This window comes from Talpa occidentalis, unplaced genomic scaffold, assembly GCF_014898055.3.
Source record: "Talpa occidentalis isolate TD23 unplaced genomic scaffold, MPIMG_talOcc4v2.1 talOcc4.7, whole genome shotgun sequence".
In the NCBI taxonomy this organism is placed as follows: Eukaryota; Metazoa; Chordata; class Mammalia; order Eulipotyphla; family Talpidae; genus Talpa; species Talpa occidentalis.
Window position 1 is genome coordinate 105,736,922 of NW_023605083.1, and position 14,042 is coordinate 105,750,963.

At 46.8% G+C, this 14,042-nt stretch overlaps 2 protein-coding genes across 3 annotated transcripts in view; both read right to left on the minus strand.

Annotated features, from left to right (window-relative positions):
* The window catches only part of LOC119231123 (uncharacterized), a 36,645-nt gene extending 33,942 nt beyond the window's left edge, over nt 1–2,703 (minus strand). For both annotated transcript variants that reach the window (XM_037492783.2, XM_037492782.2), the window contains exon 1: nt 2,259–2,703. In XM_037492783.2, the coding sequence (XP_037348680.1) occupies nt 2,259–2,577 (319 nt within the window). In that variant the 5' untranslated portion in view covers nt 2,578–2,703. The remainder of the gene's footprint in view (nt 1–2,258) is intronic.
* A 1,789-nt stretch (nt 2,704–4,492) lies between these two features.
* LOC119231126 (C-C motif chemokine 14-like) lies at nt 4,493–7,404 on the minus strand. Its single transcript, XM_037492786.1, has 3 exons — nt 7,231–7,404; nt 5,132–5,246; nt 4,493–4,716 (listed from the first exon to the last, which is right to left on the minus strand). The coding sequence occupies exons 1-3, from the start codon at nt 7,310–7,312 to the stop codon at nt 4,629–4,631; spliced, it is 285 nt and encodes a 94-aa protein (XP_037348683.1). The 5' UTR covers nt 7,313–7,404; the 3' UTR covers nt 4,493–4,628.
* Nucleotides 7,405–14,042: the final 6,638 nt, after the last annotated feature.

Genomic DNA, 14,042 nt, shown 5'->3' on the forward strand with positions numbered 1-14,042 from the left:
CCATTCTGCAGAAGAAAAACCTTAGTAGAAAGAGGAAAAGGCCAATGCTGATAAACACCAGGCTCAGGAGAGTTTCAAGATCCCTTTCTGCATCTGCCCATTGCTTCTTAAAGTCTCCATGACAGAATGCCTAAATAATGAGGTAGAAGCTTGCTCCCTGGAGCCCAGGTCATGAGAAAGGAGGCCCTCAGGCCTTGAGCTATTTGGCAGATGACCCCAATTTCTTCCATATTCATACAAGCCTCAGGTTTCTATAGATCAGAAGTTTCTTCTGTTTAAAATACAGCCCCCAGTTCTAATTCCAGAGCTGCTAGTGACTCATTCTGTGACGTTGGGCAACTCATTTTTTTCTTCTCTGTATTTTAATTTCTTTATTTCTCAGTGAGGGGAAATTCCTTTCTGTTCTGCTTTCCATGGTCCTAAAGAAAAGTCAGAGACTGAAATAAAAAGTCCCATTTTTTTGATCACTTACTGAATGCTAAGCATTTTTTTAAATCCTCCCAACCTCAGGACCTCTTTTACACACGTGAAAACTGAAACTTAAAAAGGTTTGGTAGTTAGTTGCCCAGACCTCACAGTAAGTGACAGAGTTGGAATTTGAGTCTAGCCTTGTCTGTCTGAGTCTGAGCCAATGTTTTTAAATCCTTGCATCAACTGTATCCCTCTAACACCAGCTCAGGCTGCTCCTGACCAATCTCAGTGGTGCTCTCACATGTACGTGTACACATTCCTCCTGTGTGTGTGTGGGGGGGGTGTGCACACTCATTTGGCCTCTCTTGGAAGGTGATTGTAAAGGCTGAAGAATGTTCTGTACAGGTCTGCCCAAACTAACCTCAGCCTCTCTGGTCATCTGGTTGAAATCTCCATGGAAAGCTTGCCAGAGGGGACATGTGACCAGACCTCTCAACTCCACGTTAAATGCTCTTTGTACTACCCAGAGTTGCTTCCTCACTTTCTTCCCTTCCTGTCCACTAGTTCCCTCATGTTGCTGTGTGTGACCTTCACCAACCCTGAGTTACCCCTTTCTCTGATGCAGGAGTGCAGACTATTCTAAGCCCTCCACTAGATCATCTGTGTTACATGGCTGGCAGCCATGTAAGCTCTTTGGGTGTAGGTTTCTGTGAGTGGGGGCTTCATTGTAGGAGAAACAGACCAATGTATCAAAACGAGGAGGTGTGTTCTCTCTCTCTATGTGTGTGTAAAGTTAGGCATCTACCTTGAAAAGACTAGCAATTATCCTTTTTTAAAAACAATTGAATATACCCAAGGAAACTACTTCTGGCTCTGAACCAGTAGGAATCTCTGGCCAGTTTTATGTTACTTGCTGGAATTGTGATTTGGCTTTTTGTATAGATATTCAGTGAGGTTTCCATAGTGACATCTCTGAACTCTTCTGATGAACCAAAGACAAGACAAGACAAATAAGGACATTTCCATTTCAGCTTGGCGGCACTCTGAGCTGTGCTTCCTGTTTTAACTCCATTCTGTCTTTTAGGCCTTTTTTTTTTTTTTTTTACAATTTTTTAAATTTATTTTTTTAAAGATTTATCTACTTATACAAGCACTGGGGTACAGGCCAGAGGCGCCGGAGGGTGAAAGAATTCACCAGAGACAGAGCAGGGAACAGAACAGGCAGAAGGACCGAAATACACTGCTGAGGGAAGCAGCGGGTAAGGCAGCAGAGGTCTGCCTCGCCATGTGGTAATCTCCCTGACTGGCCGGGAATCAAACTTGTGCTACAGAGGCTGCAGACAGCTTCACAGCGCTGCGCTCAACCCACTGCTCCACCAGGGAGGCCCTGTCCTTTAGGCCTTTGACCTCTGTTCCCTGACTTTGACCCAGGTGCTGATTAAGGATTTCGAAACCTCCTGCTGCCTTGGGTGTACACATCGAACCTATGCTGGCTCCTAAGTCAGCCTAAGCCCTGCCACCCTCCACAACCTCTGTGACTTCTCATTCACTTCCTAACTAAGGTTATTAACAACTCTCCTGTTACAGCCTCGCCTCCCCCTGCTAAATGGTCACTCCTGCATTCCATCCTCGAGACTTCGAGGCTTCAGAAGTCACCTTGACCCAGCTTCCTGGCATGGCTCAACCCCAGACCAGGGCTGCTCTGCTCACAACAGGGAGAGTTTGAGGGCAGCAGCTGGGTATCAGGAGAAAGAAGCCCCAGGGCTGGTGACAGGCCTGGCATCACCTCACTGCCAGCTGTCCCTTCCCCATCTCTCATTCCTGCCCTGCAGGGACAGGTGACTCACCTGGCTGGCCGTGACAAGTCGGAGCAGTGAGGATGAGGGTGAGGAGAAAGGGGGCAGCCACGAAGACCTTCATCCTGTCAGTGGGGCAGCTCAGCTTCAGGGTAGAGCTGAATGGAGATGTCCTCCTTGTGGCTGCTTGTCCACTCTGAACCCTCAGTTCTCTGGACTCTGACCACTTCAGAGTGGGCAGAGGAGGACAAACAGCAGGCCTCCCTGGGCATTTTTTGCAGAAAGGGGTGGGGTGATAGAGGGCAGGACTGGGGCAAAGTTGAATCCAGTAAAAATTCAATTCATGTGGATTGCACTCCAGACTTCCCATTCCTGGACTTAACCCCAAATGATACTTTCACCTGTCTCTCCAACTCCCCCTCAGCTGTGCTCCCAGGGCGTCTGTGACTTCTCATCCACTTCCTAGCTAAGGCAACGTGTCCTCACATGCTGTTTGACTGAATTCTCACAGTAGTGAGGAGTGATTGTTATTACTCCTCTTCTAAATGAGGCCACTAGGGCTTAGAGAGGGTAAATAAAGTGTTCAAGGTCACATGGGCAGGCAGCAGATAGGCAGTCCTGAAACCAGATGGTTGCTTCACCCTGTTACCTGCTGCCATATCTGTGTTGGGCAAGGGGAGTGAAGGTTGAACGGCCTGTCTCCCCAGGTGACGGGTCTTTGGGAGGGTGAACATAAAGCAGGATTAGAGAAAGCACTGAGCAAAGGATAGAATTTAGTGGCCTCTGAAAAGGATGTCCCTCATCCCCAGTTCAAGGATACACGATTCATCTTATGCTCTTTCCTATCAAAGATTATGCTAATATGCAGAAAAGACAATGTGGCTGGTCTACTGGTCCCCATTTGTTGCTGAGGTGTTTTGCTTTCTTGCCGATACTCTCATTTGAATATGAATCTGGACTAGTTTTCAGTCTATTTGGCTGCATGCTGACAGCACAGGTTTACCCAACCTGCCATGTGGCCCATCATGACCAGCAGAGGGCTCCAATACCGTGCATGGGCCTGACAACTGCTTCTGTGTCCCACAGATTCAGCTTCTGCCCCTCTGACCTTGGCCAGGGTTGGACCTGTCTCTCAGCATCCTCTCTCCTTAGACTCATTCTCTCCTAAGATCCTGTTCAGGATTGAAGGCAGCATTCAGAGAAGAGATTTAGGATATGGAGAATTTTGAACACATAGGTTGAACTTTAGAGACATAGAAGAGGTGGTGCCCAGGCTGAGAATAGAGAGAAGCAGGGGCAGAACAGGAAATTGGATCCTTAGGGGCTTGCTGTTTAGTGTGGCTGCTCATAATGAGGGAGAAATGAAAAATGCATTGAGTCCTGGTGGGTTCAAGGTAGTGTATGGTGAAGTGGTGGCTTTTTGAGGGTGGGGATGGTATGAATGTGGGATACCCCCTTGATATCTGTTCATGGAGGGTAGAAAGTCTGAGGAAACGTGGTGTCTTGTGACACTCAGGCCCCTATCAGCTCTTGCCTATGGGTCAGGGATGGAGGCCACAGTGCCTATACTGGTCATGTTCTTATGCCATGTGTGCCAAGCTCCTCCTGGAGCACTGAAGATGGCACTGAGAGACTTTGGGGGCAGCTGGTGTTATTTTGTGAGCATAAATCTCCCCTTGATTCCTGTTTCATTCCATCCATCCATCCATCCATCCCTCCATCCATCCATTCCTCCAGCCATCATCCATCCATTTCCTGAGCAGCTGGTATGGGCCAGACATTCTGCGAGGACTTGTGAGGGTTACAAAAATGATAATAACAATGAAGTACAACGAGGTGTATATAAGTTGGGGGGGGGGATAATATATTCTTGTGGATCATTCCCATCCCAGATAGCAGTGAACAAAGACCTTAAAAGTGGCACAGAAAAGGGGACTGTGGGCTTTGATGCTATCTGTGTCTGCCAAATCAGGTGATAATTCTTAACTCCATGTGTGTGAAGCTTAAATAAGAAAGCATCTTCAAAGCCTGCTCAGCAGAGTGCCTGGACTGATGAGAATGGTATCCGTTGTTATTGTGATTATTGGGGAGGTGGCCTTTACACCGAGTGCCTCCCTCACTTTCTGCCAGCTCCCCCTATCCCCCATCGTAGGCTGACCCATTGTTTGCACTGGGCTCCAGCCAAACATCTGCAGAGCAGGGCTTGATGCTAAAGGTGCCACCCCAGGTGTCCTCAGTCCACTGTCGATGGGGGCATTGAGCAGACATGAATGAAGGCAGGGAGTGATGAATTGTCTTTAATTCAGGGCAGGGCAGCTGGCTGGGGTGACTGGGGCTAAGAGTTGGGGGTGACAGTGGTACCTTGACCTTTTTTTTTTTTTAAGATTCCAGCTGTGCCCTTCTCCACTACTTCTGGATCACTCATTTCTCTTCCAGGTCTGTGATGTAGTCCTGGACCCAGTCTTCTCTGGGGTCAGCGCAGATGGGAATGCTCTTCCTGGTGATGAAGCTACGGAGCAAGAGGGAGGAGGATTACTAACCATGAGGTCCGGCAGCTGGCAAGTAAGAGTCCATTCTCACAAATTCCTCATCTGGCCTTGACTGTCTGTCCTTTCTTTGTAGAGCCAGCTCATTGCCTGCTTTCCTCTCTGAATCACACTCTTCAGTCCCTCAGGACCTCTGGGCCCATCTAGCCTCAGGGTCCCTTCCCAGGAAATGCTTTCCAGCCTGCTCTTCCCTCCCCTGTGGATCCCCAGTCTTGAGCCCAGCTTCCTCCCTGCCTCTGGCCCCAGTCAGGCCAAAAAGGCCCTTGGCTACTACTCCCTTTGTCACATACCTGAGGACTGCCCCGGGCAGTCCCCATCATTCTGGCTCCCCTCACCCTGCTGCTCCCTCTCCCCCATTGTAGAGTGTGTGCCACCTACACAATTCCAGGCTTGGAGCACTGGCTGCTGGTCTCATAATAATCTGTAATCCGAGAACGTGGGACCTTGTGGATAATGTAGTTGAAGCAGCACTCAGCTGGGTGGTAGGGTCCTCCTGAGGAGAGAGCAGGCAGGGAAGCTGAGATTGGGTCCCTTGTTAAGGGCCATGTCTGCTGGCTGCGTCTGCACCCTGAGGAGGAAGGAAAGGGAAGGAAGAGAGATAGCTCCATAGGATTCAGAGAGTGCTGTGGAGAGACCCAATCAAGGGCTCCTCTTTTTCTCCTTCAGCAGCAGCCTCCCTCCTTCCCTTTCTTGAAACCCACCCTGGAGAGGCTGGTTGGTGACTTTCAACTCCCGTTGAAAGAGAGAAAAGTCCAAATCTTAGTGGGCACATACCATCCCAGAGGGCAGACGCGCAGAGGGCTGCAACAGGAGAAAGATTTGGAAGAAATCCCAGTAGGAATTGAGACACATGCCATTTGGGGCTGCAGACCCAGTCCCTCTGGGTCCCCCCATCCCGCCCATGTCCCCCTTGAACTCATGCCCTCCAAAAAGTCCAAGGCCAAGGCCAGTGGCCAGGGAGTTGGGATACTCACATTCTAACCCCCCTGGTCCTTGAGGGCTCTGTACCCTCTACTTTATTCCCTCTCAGTGTCTCATCTGTCAGTGAGGCCCTTGGGCTGGTTGGTGACTTCTACCCTGAACTTCCTGGGACCTCTGTGAGCTCAGGACTATTTTGAGTGTAGAGTCTTGGGTATAGGCCCACAGTCAGCCCCTTTTTGCTGTTGTTTACATATAGCACCTCTGTGTGAGATTTTGCTTGAAGAAAAGGTTGTATGATACACATTTAAAAAATAAGTCACTAGATTGGGTGATTAGTTGTCTTCTGATTCTGAAATGTCATAGCTTATATAGCAGTTGTGTGGGAGAGACAGTGAAATCACACCAAGCTTGAATTATGGAGGAAGTAGAAGGGCCTTTCAGGCCAAGGGCCCTGTACAATCAAGCAGCTGCCTTGGCTATGGAGGGGAGCAATGAGGGTGAGAGTGTTGGGTGGCCAGCCTGGACAGACAGGAGTGGCCTGAGGTCACGGAGGGTGGCCAGGTACTTAGGTGGAGAAGGAAAGGTCTTATCCAGCATCAGTCCAGGTGGCATCCCCACTCTCCGAAGAATGGAGCCACAGTCCTCTGGTCCCCGAAACCCACCCCCACTGCATTCCCTGAGCCAACAAATAACTTCAGAGAGGCAAATGAAACTATTGAGAGTCCCACTACTTTAGACTAGCTTTATTTCAACTGCCTTCTATATTTCCCTTCAGTTTCTAAAAAAGAAATGAAGTAAAATTGAAGGGTGAGTTTTAGTTGTCTGTAAAGGCAGCTCATCCTAAGAAACTGAACAAATGTGGGCCTCCCTGGTGGCGTAAGGGATTAGGCACCACACTATAAAACGATCCACAGCCTCTGCAGCATGAGTTCGATCCCTGGCCTGCCAGGGAGAAACCCACATGGCACAGCAGACCTCTCCTGTCTTGCCTGCTGCTCCCCTCAGCAGTCTATTTCAGCAGATCTGAGCCTGTTCTGCTCCCCCTTCTGTCTCTGGTGGATCCTCTGTCACCCCACATCTCTGGCCTGTACCCCAGCTCTTGTATGCATAAATAAATAAATCTTAAAAAAAAAAAGAAACTGAGCAAATGTGGTGCAGGTAGCACACCAGCCCCTACCTAAGCACCAAAGCTGTGCTGTATGGAAGGGTAGAGCCAAACTGCTGGGCCCAAATCTCAGGAGGGAAATTGACAGAGTGGCCTTGAGGGGCTCCATGTGCTATTTCTCCCTGGGGACATCTTCCCAAATTTGATGGCTGCCCTTTTGCTTAACGACAGAAAAATGAATTGAGGGAGTGGAAAGGCAGGCTGTCCTCCCTTCATGGCCTTGACGGGATGGGGACTGGTCCTGGGTGAGGATGAAATCACTTTAACAAGACACCAGACCTGCTTCCAGGCCTCCTCCAGCTTGCATCCCCTGCAAACTTACTCTGCTATTTCCCCTCGGGGCTTGGATGGGAAGGAAGCGTGGACTTTGCACTCAAGGCATTACACTCACGTGAGGAGGGTTCAGTCTTGGAACCGAGAGTGACGGTGATGAGGAGGAAGAGGAGGGAGCTCGAAGCTGCGGAGATCTTCATCCTCCTGTGGGGGGAGCCGCTGCAGGAGAGCCGGCCTGGCGAGGGCTTCTGAAGCTCCTGAGCTGAGGAGGTGTTGAGAAATGACCATCAAGGCGAAGTACTTTTTTAAATAAGGGAACCAAGATTTCAACAGGAAGTAGGAATCAGTGGATGCCTCAGCGATTTCATATCCTATCTTCACATGCATATTTGTTGAGGGTGAAGGAAGCATAGAGAGCCAAGATTTCAGGGAGGAAATTGTCTCCCATTCCCAATGGGAACAGATTAACTCCTTTGATATAAGGCCTTCTTAGGAGCAGACCGTGAGCACGGGGCCTGGGATGCTCTGTTTTAGACTTGGCAAAAGATCTCAAGCCTGGGATGTGTCCTGTGCCCAATTCCAGTTCCAGGCCATGTGGGGATGGAGAATCAGGATCTGTTCACCTGGAGATTTGAGGGCATTTGGTTCACAGGATGAGGCTGGGAAAGCCTTATTTAAAGTCTTAAGCAGAACCTTTAGCCCCCAGCCTCCCACCCCTCACCATATCCTGGGGGAAATAGTGCCATGTGCTCTGTGGGTCATTTATTTAACAAGCATTATATAACCATTGCTATACACACTAGCTTTGGTCCCAAAGGCTTTATAAATATTTGTCTCTTTAATCTCAATATCAGCAGTTGAGGAAACTGAGAGACGGTTGAGAAACCAAGACATGGGTGCTGAGTGTGATCAGTACTATGTTAATGGTGTTGCTTTTAGATCTGAGCTCTTAGTAGGCAGAACTAGGAAATATATTGAAGCATATAGGCTTAAGTGTGTGAATTCACTTATAATTTTGATTTTATACATTTAAAGCAATTTATAGATCACCTGTCTAAGCTATATGGAAAACAATTCCAAGTCAACACCAAAAGGTTTATTTTAGTCTCCTCCTTTCTATATGTTTCCCTGCCTACGCTAGCAGTGAGGCACCTGTTTCCCATTAACCTCAATATCCTTACTACTTTGCTTCTTCCCTTCTATGTAACATATCTTCTGGCCACATGGGCTGTATCCTCAGTCCCAGCCCCACTGGCTTCAGCCTTGAGGCTCATGCCCTCTGCCATGGTTGAGTCCTCAGTTGAGTCCCCTGGTCCATACCAAGAAAAAGGGGGTGAGTTCTTAAAATTCTTCTGTGGTTCTAAAAGTGAAACAGTAAAAAAAAGTGAAGCCGTAAAAATAGGGATATTTCCCTCTGCTATTTTATGTCTTGATGATTTCTATACAGCTGTAGTTAAATTTTTTTTGTTCTTTTTTCAACTTCCAAGCACATTTTTTTCCGAGCTATTTTGTGCAACTTCCAAGACTTTTACTTTTAAAAAATTGAAATTGATTTTCAAACTTACTTAGCCATGTTTAAACATTCCCCAATTGTTTTACTTTTTTAATAATTAAGCAGCTTTGATAAATCTTACCATAAAAATATCAAGTAGAGCCTCTCTGGTGGCATAAGGGGTTAAGTCTCAGCACTGTTAACCTATTTACATCCACTGCAGCCACTGCAGCATGAGTTCGATCCCTGCCAGGGAGCTAACCCACATGGCACAGCAGACCTCTCCTATCTCACCTGCTGCTCCCTTTTCTGTCTCTGGTGAAGCCTCTCACCTCCTGCACCTTTGGCCTACACCCCAGCTCTTGTATGCATAAATAAATAAATCTTTTTAAAAAATCGAATATAAGCCCAAGTCAAGATCGAGTGCATTTAGTTGTTTGACCTTGAAAAGACAATGACGATTCATTTTCTTCCAATTCTTTTTTAAAAAGATTTATTTATTTATTTGTACAAGCACTGGGTACAGTCAGAAGCACTGGAGGGCGAGAGAATTCACCAGAGTCAGAGCGGAGAGCAGAGCAGGCAGACTGAGGAAGTACACTGCTGAGGGGAACAGCGGGCCGCAGGAGAGGTCTGCGCGCCATGTGGGGTCCTCACCCCGTGGCTGGGGATGGAACCGGCGCTGCAGAAGCTGCGGGCAGCTTCGCAGCCCAGCGCTCAACCGCTGCGCCACTGGGGAGGCCCGTTTTCTTCTAATTCTTAATGAAATTATTTTTTAGTTCCTAAGGAACAATGTGCTTTTTTACACAGTTGCCAAAAAATGCTGGAGTTACAAAGACAAGAGTGAGAGTTCCTCTTCAATTTTCCACTCCACCCTGCAGCATCAGCATTACCTGGAAACTGGTTAGAAATGCTGATTCTTTGGCCCAACACCAGTGCTACTGTAGCAGAACTTCTGAGGGTGAGATTGAGCAATCTGTGTTAGCAGACCCCCTGATTCCTAGGCGTGCCCACTAGTTTGAAATCCTTCTGTGGTTCTTACGCATGCTAGTTTCAGAAGCCCTGCTTTGTAGTGAGGTTCCTGACTACTTTGCTTTGACCTAGTGGCCTCTTCAGCTCTTAGGCAGCCTGAAAGGGACTGAGAGGCATGAGCCCCAGGCTGGTTACCTCAAATATAAACAGCCTTATTATTTTACTCCAGCGTTGTGTAATACTTTAGAAATTTAGTGATGAATTAAATATGATTCTTGTGCACAAGTGTCATACTCTTATTTTCAGTTTTTTCTATACACTGAACTGTACTTGAAGGGTAGGAATCTGGTTTATTTTGTTCTCATGTCTACCATAATGTAGGACATGAAGTAGCCACTCAAGAACTATCTGTTCAGATGACAATAAATGTGTCTCTCAGGATTCCATAGGAAGGGATCTAGGCTCTGGCTGGGATGGTGACGGAAGGTTTTATTGAACCTTGCAGGATGGACGAAATTGAGAGGAGAGGCATCTGACAGAGGCACCACAAAATGCAAGGAAACAGAAAAGCACATGCTGTTTTGAGGAACTGGAAAAGTGGGAGTATTATGCAGTTGACCTAGATGCAATATGCTACTGTCCCCTCCAAGATCTTAAAAGTGTTCTGGGAATGACAGATGCTTGAGGAGAAGGGAAAAGCTCAGTTTCTATCTCTTATTTCTCTTCAGCTGCCATTGTCATGACCCAAAGCCTTTATTAGGAGATACCTGGTCCTCTGACATCCACACAGCTCAGAGGGTCATGCTCTTGACCAGCCAGAGGACCCAAGGAAACCACACACATTCTCCTTAGGTCTAGCACAGTTTCAATCCAACATCTCTTTGAGATTTTTCTGCAAGGCTCTGAAATAATAGCTCTATGGAGAAGCCCAAAGTCGCTGTTGCCATCTGCTGCACCTCCCCCTGCAGTGATCTTTAGGGCTAATGGCTTTCGCCATGGTCCCTAGGTCCGGCTGGGCAAGGAACCAGCGCGCAGGGGGAGAACAGCAAAACTCCCTGAAGCAGGGGGAAAAACAGCAACCCCCCCCCCCCAAGACATAGATAAGACGGAAGCCTGTTGAAAGATAACGACCCCAAGGAGCCACTACAGGAATGCTGACCGCAAGGAACCTTATCTCGCCTTCTCAAGGCCCACAAACTTTATTCTAATACAACTGTCTCTCTAAAATCTTTTCTCTTTCTAAAATCTTTTCTTTTTCTCTGTCTAAAAAGGTCATTGGTTTGCTGATTAAAAAAGAACATACGAAATCTAATAACTAGGCTAAGTCAAATGAAACGTTACTAAACTCTGTGTATTAATGGAACTGTTAGCTTAATAATTTCTCTGTTGTATGCTTAGTCTTGTTAGCATTAATCTTAATGATAAAAATATTACATTGTGAAAAGTAAAACTCACCCGTGCTAATTAATAGTAATTTAGTGGTAGTGAGTAGTTAAAACAAAAAAGTAATCACATAAAACAAAAAGAAAAATTAATAGCCTAACTACTTAGGAATGCGCCTGGGTCCAGATGTAAATCACTGCTCTGTCAATGATAAGCTAAACCTATAAGCAAGCTGATTTCTTCACTGATGTTCGCCATTCCTGTGCTTTTAGAAAACATATATATAGTGGTCACCAACTCAAAGAAAATTACACTCAGATTTTCACTCTCTTGAAGTGTGTCTGTTTGTCATTTCTTTCGCCGATGCCCTGACCACCCTGCACGCTTCTCTCAACCCTGAGGCGGCCTCATCATCTACTGCTGTGCTGGTCCGCGGCAGCCATCACTCAGCCTTATATTCCAGAACTCCGTGGGCTGGTGTAACTCAAAGCTTCTGAATTCAACAGAATTCAAGCGAAGTAATGTGAGCAGCAGGAAAGATCATAAATGGGTCAAAATGTAGGTCAGAACCCTGAGCACCTGTGTTTGCTGCTTCTGCCTTCCCAAATCCCATTGAAATGAAAAGAAATATGAAATGAAAATAAGTTAATAATAGCAGTAGGAAATCAGTAAAGATGAAAGACGCTGACCATAAGATGAGAAATTTCTGTTCTATCTAAAGGATATGTGTCAGCTTGATGGCAAAGCAAAAGAGCCTAAAAAACTCGTATCCGGTCCTCCCTGATGGCGCAGCAGGTTGAGTGCAGTGCTGTGAAGCTGTCCACAGCTTCTGCAGCGCCGGTGCAATTCCCGGCCAGCGGCCAGGGAAATTCCCACATGGTGGGGCAGACCTCTCCTGCCTCGCCCGCTGCTCCCCTCAGCTCCCCTCAGCTGTGGACTTCGGTCCTTCTGCCTGTCCTGCTCCCTGCTCTGTCTCTGGTGAATTTTCTCACCCTCCCGCGCCTCTGGCCTGTACCCCAGTACTCGTATAAATAAATAAAATCTTAAAAAACAAAACAAAACTTGTATCCACCTACAAGTGATGGAGAAGGTCATTGAATAAACATTTTCTCAGTAGAGGCCTCAGTGGGTATTGGGAGAAGCTTAGGGGAGAAAATCAAGCTATGATCATGTGAGTCCCCATCTCAGAAGAGTCAGGTGTAGGGTTTGCCCTAGGATAGAGCTCCAAGAACAGTTCTCTAAATAAAGAAGGATGTCTGTTGTAGCCTTCCAGAGGGGACACTGGGCCAGAGAGAGAACTGGACAAGGCGCTGGATAACTTCTGCTCCAAGGCAAGAAGGCCCACTGCCTCCACCCACTAGAAATGGAACTTGCAAATAATGTCAGTGAAAGCCTGGCTAGCCCCAGCCCTGCTTCCTTCTCACCCACCAGAGCCAGGGCTCCTATATCAGAAACTGCACTTGGAAGCAGGGAAGTAGGGATTTCCACTTAGGCTGAGAAAAAGAAAAGACACTCCCAAGGAGTAAAATATACTAAAGCACTCTCCCTCCACAGGCCCACCAGTTTCCCCACACCTCCAAAAATGGCATCTCTAAGGGAGGTCCCAGGACCACTGCATAAGAATTGCTGGAAATGTTTGTTTAACTTGCAAGCATCTGTGCTCTACCCTTAGCTCCAGTCATCTCCGCTCCATCCCTCCACTCCTAAGTAATGGCGTAAAAGAAAACTCCTTTCACTGGAGTTAAACCTGCAGAGATGAGCAATTTTAGTAGGGAGGGTAAGATGAGACATAGTGTGGGTTTGTGTTTAATCTTATTTTGGGTTATAGTAATCGTCAGCTTTAACCACTGTCTCAGAATTTTTTTTCTAATGATGATTCATATTATAAAAGACTATTGGCTATTGATCAGGGTTTTGTTCCTATTGATTCCTTATGGCAAATCACCCAAAAAGTAAGCATAGGTTTTATTTTATTTTATTTTTTTTTAAATAGAGGCATGTTTTATTTATTTATTTGTTTGTTTGTTCGTTTGTTTTGTTTATACATGCACTGGGTACAGTCAGAAGCACGGGAGGGTGAGAGAATTCACCAGAGCCAGAGCGGGAAGCAGAGCAGGCAGAAGGACCGAAGCACACTGCTGAGGGGAGCAGCGGGCGGCAGGAGAGGTCTGCGCGCCATGTGGGACCCTCCTCTGGTGGCCGGGGAGCAGCCGGGAATCGAACCGGTGCTGCAGAGGCTGCGGGCAGCCTCGCAACCCAGCGCTCAACCGCTGCGCCACCGGGGAGGCCCAAGCATAGGTTTTAAACTTTTTTTGAATAAATACATTTGTTTAGAATTAAGTGTGTTAATGTCAGTTTTATGAGATAATTGACCAAGATGTAATAATTGTAAACATCACATTTTAACAGATATAAATGTAAAATGCGATTACCTCCAACTTTAAATGTTGTTGCCAATGTTCTTTAACATCTTTTTGTTCTTTAACTTTAAAGATGATTTTTTTTAAGATTTATTTATTTATACAAGAACTGGGGTACAGGCCAGAGGCATGGGAGGGTGAGAGAATTCACCAAGAGAGAGCTGCTGAGGGGAGCAGCAGGCGAGACAGGAGGGGTCTGCTGTGCCATGTGGTAATCTCCCTGGCCGGCTGGGAATTGAACCCCTGAACTCGTGTTGCAGAGGCTGCAGACAGCTTCACAGTGCTGTGCTCAACCCGCTGTACCACGGGGGAGGGATGACATCTTTTAGGAAGGTGTATCTATTAAGAAAAAAGCATCCACAATGTAGAAACAAGGCAAAAGGATAACTGCGACCGTCCAATGTCACCTGGAACACTGACTGAGGGGCCCGCCCCAGGAGGCTTAATCTGCAGTGAGAACAAATTTTTGATTGGTGTTCTGTTTACTATTGATCAGGCCCCAGGTTTTGTGAAATTATATGTTAACTTATAAATTTTGTATCTAACACTTGTGTTTAGCATAGAGGCAAATGATCTTTATCTGGTAGAAAAGATAATCCCCAAAGTTACAGTTTTACTGCCCTATAGGACATTAATCTTTTTCTCTAATAAACCTTTCAGAAT

Bases quoted from the DNA above. Each gene is read 5' to 3' on its own strand.
- LOC119231126 (XM_037492786.1), bottom strand. From the start codon at position 7,312: ATGAAGATCTCCGCAGCTTCGAGCTCCCTCCTCTTCCTCCTCATCACC. The intron at 5,247-7,230 runs GTGAGTGTAATG...CTCTCTCCTCAG, and splicing joins CAAGACTGAACCCTCCTCAC to GAGGACCCTACCACCCAGCT. The intron at 4,717-5,131 runs GTAGGTGGCACA...CTTGCTCCGTAG, and splicing joins TGCTCCAAGCCTGGAATTGT to CTTCATCACCAGGAAGAGCA.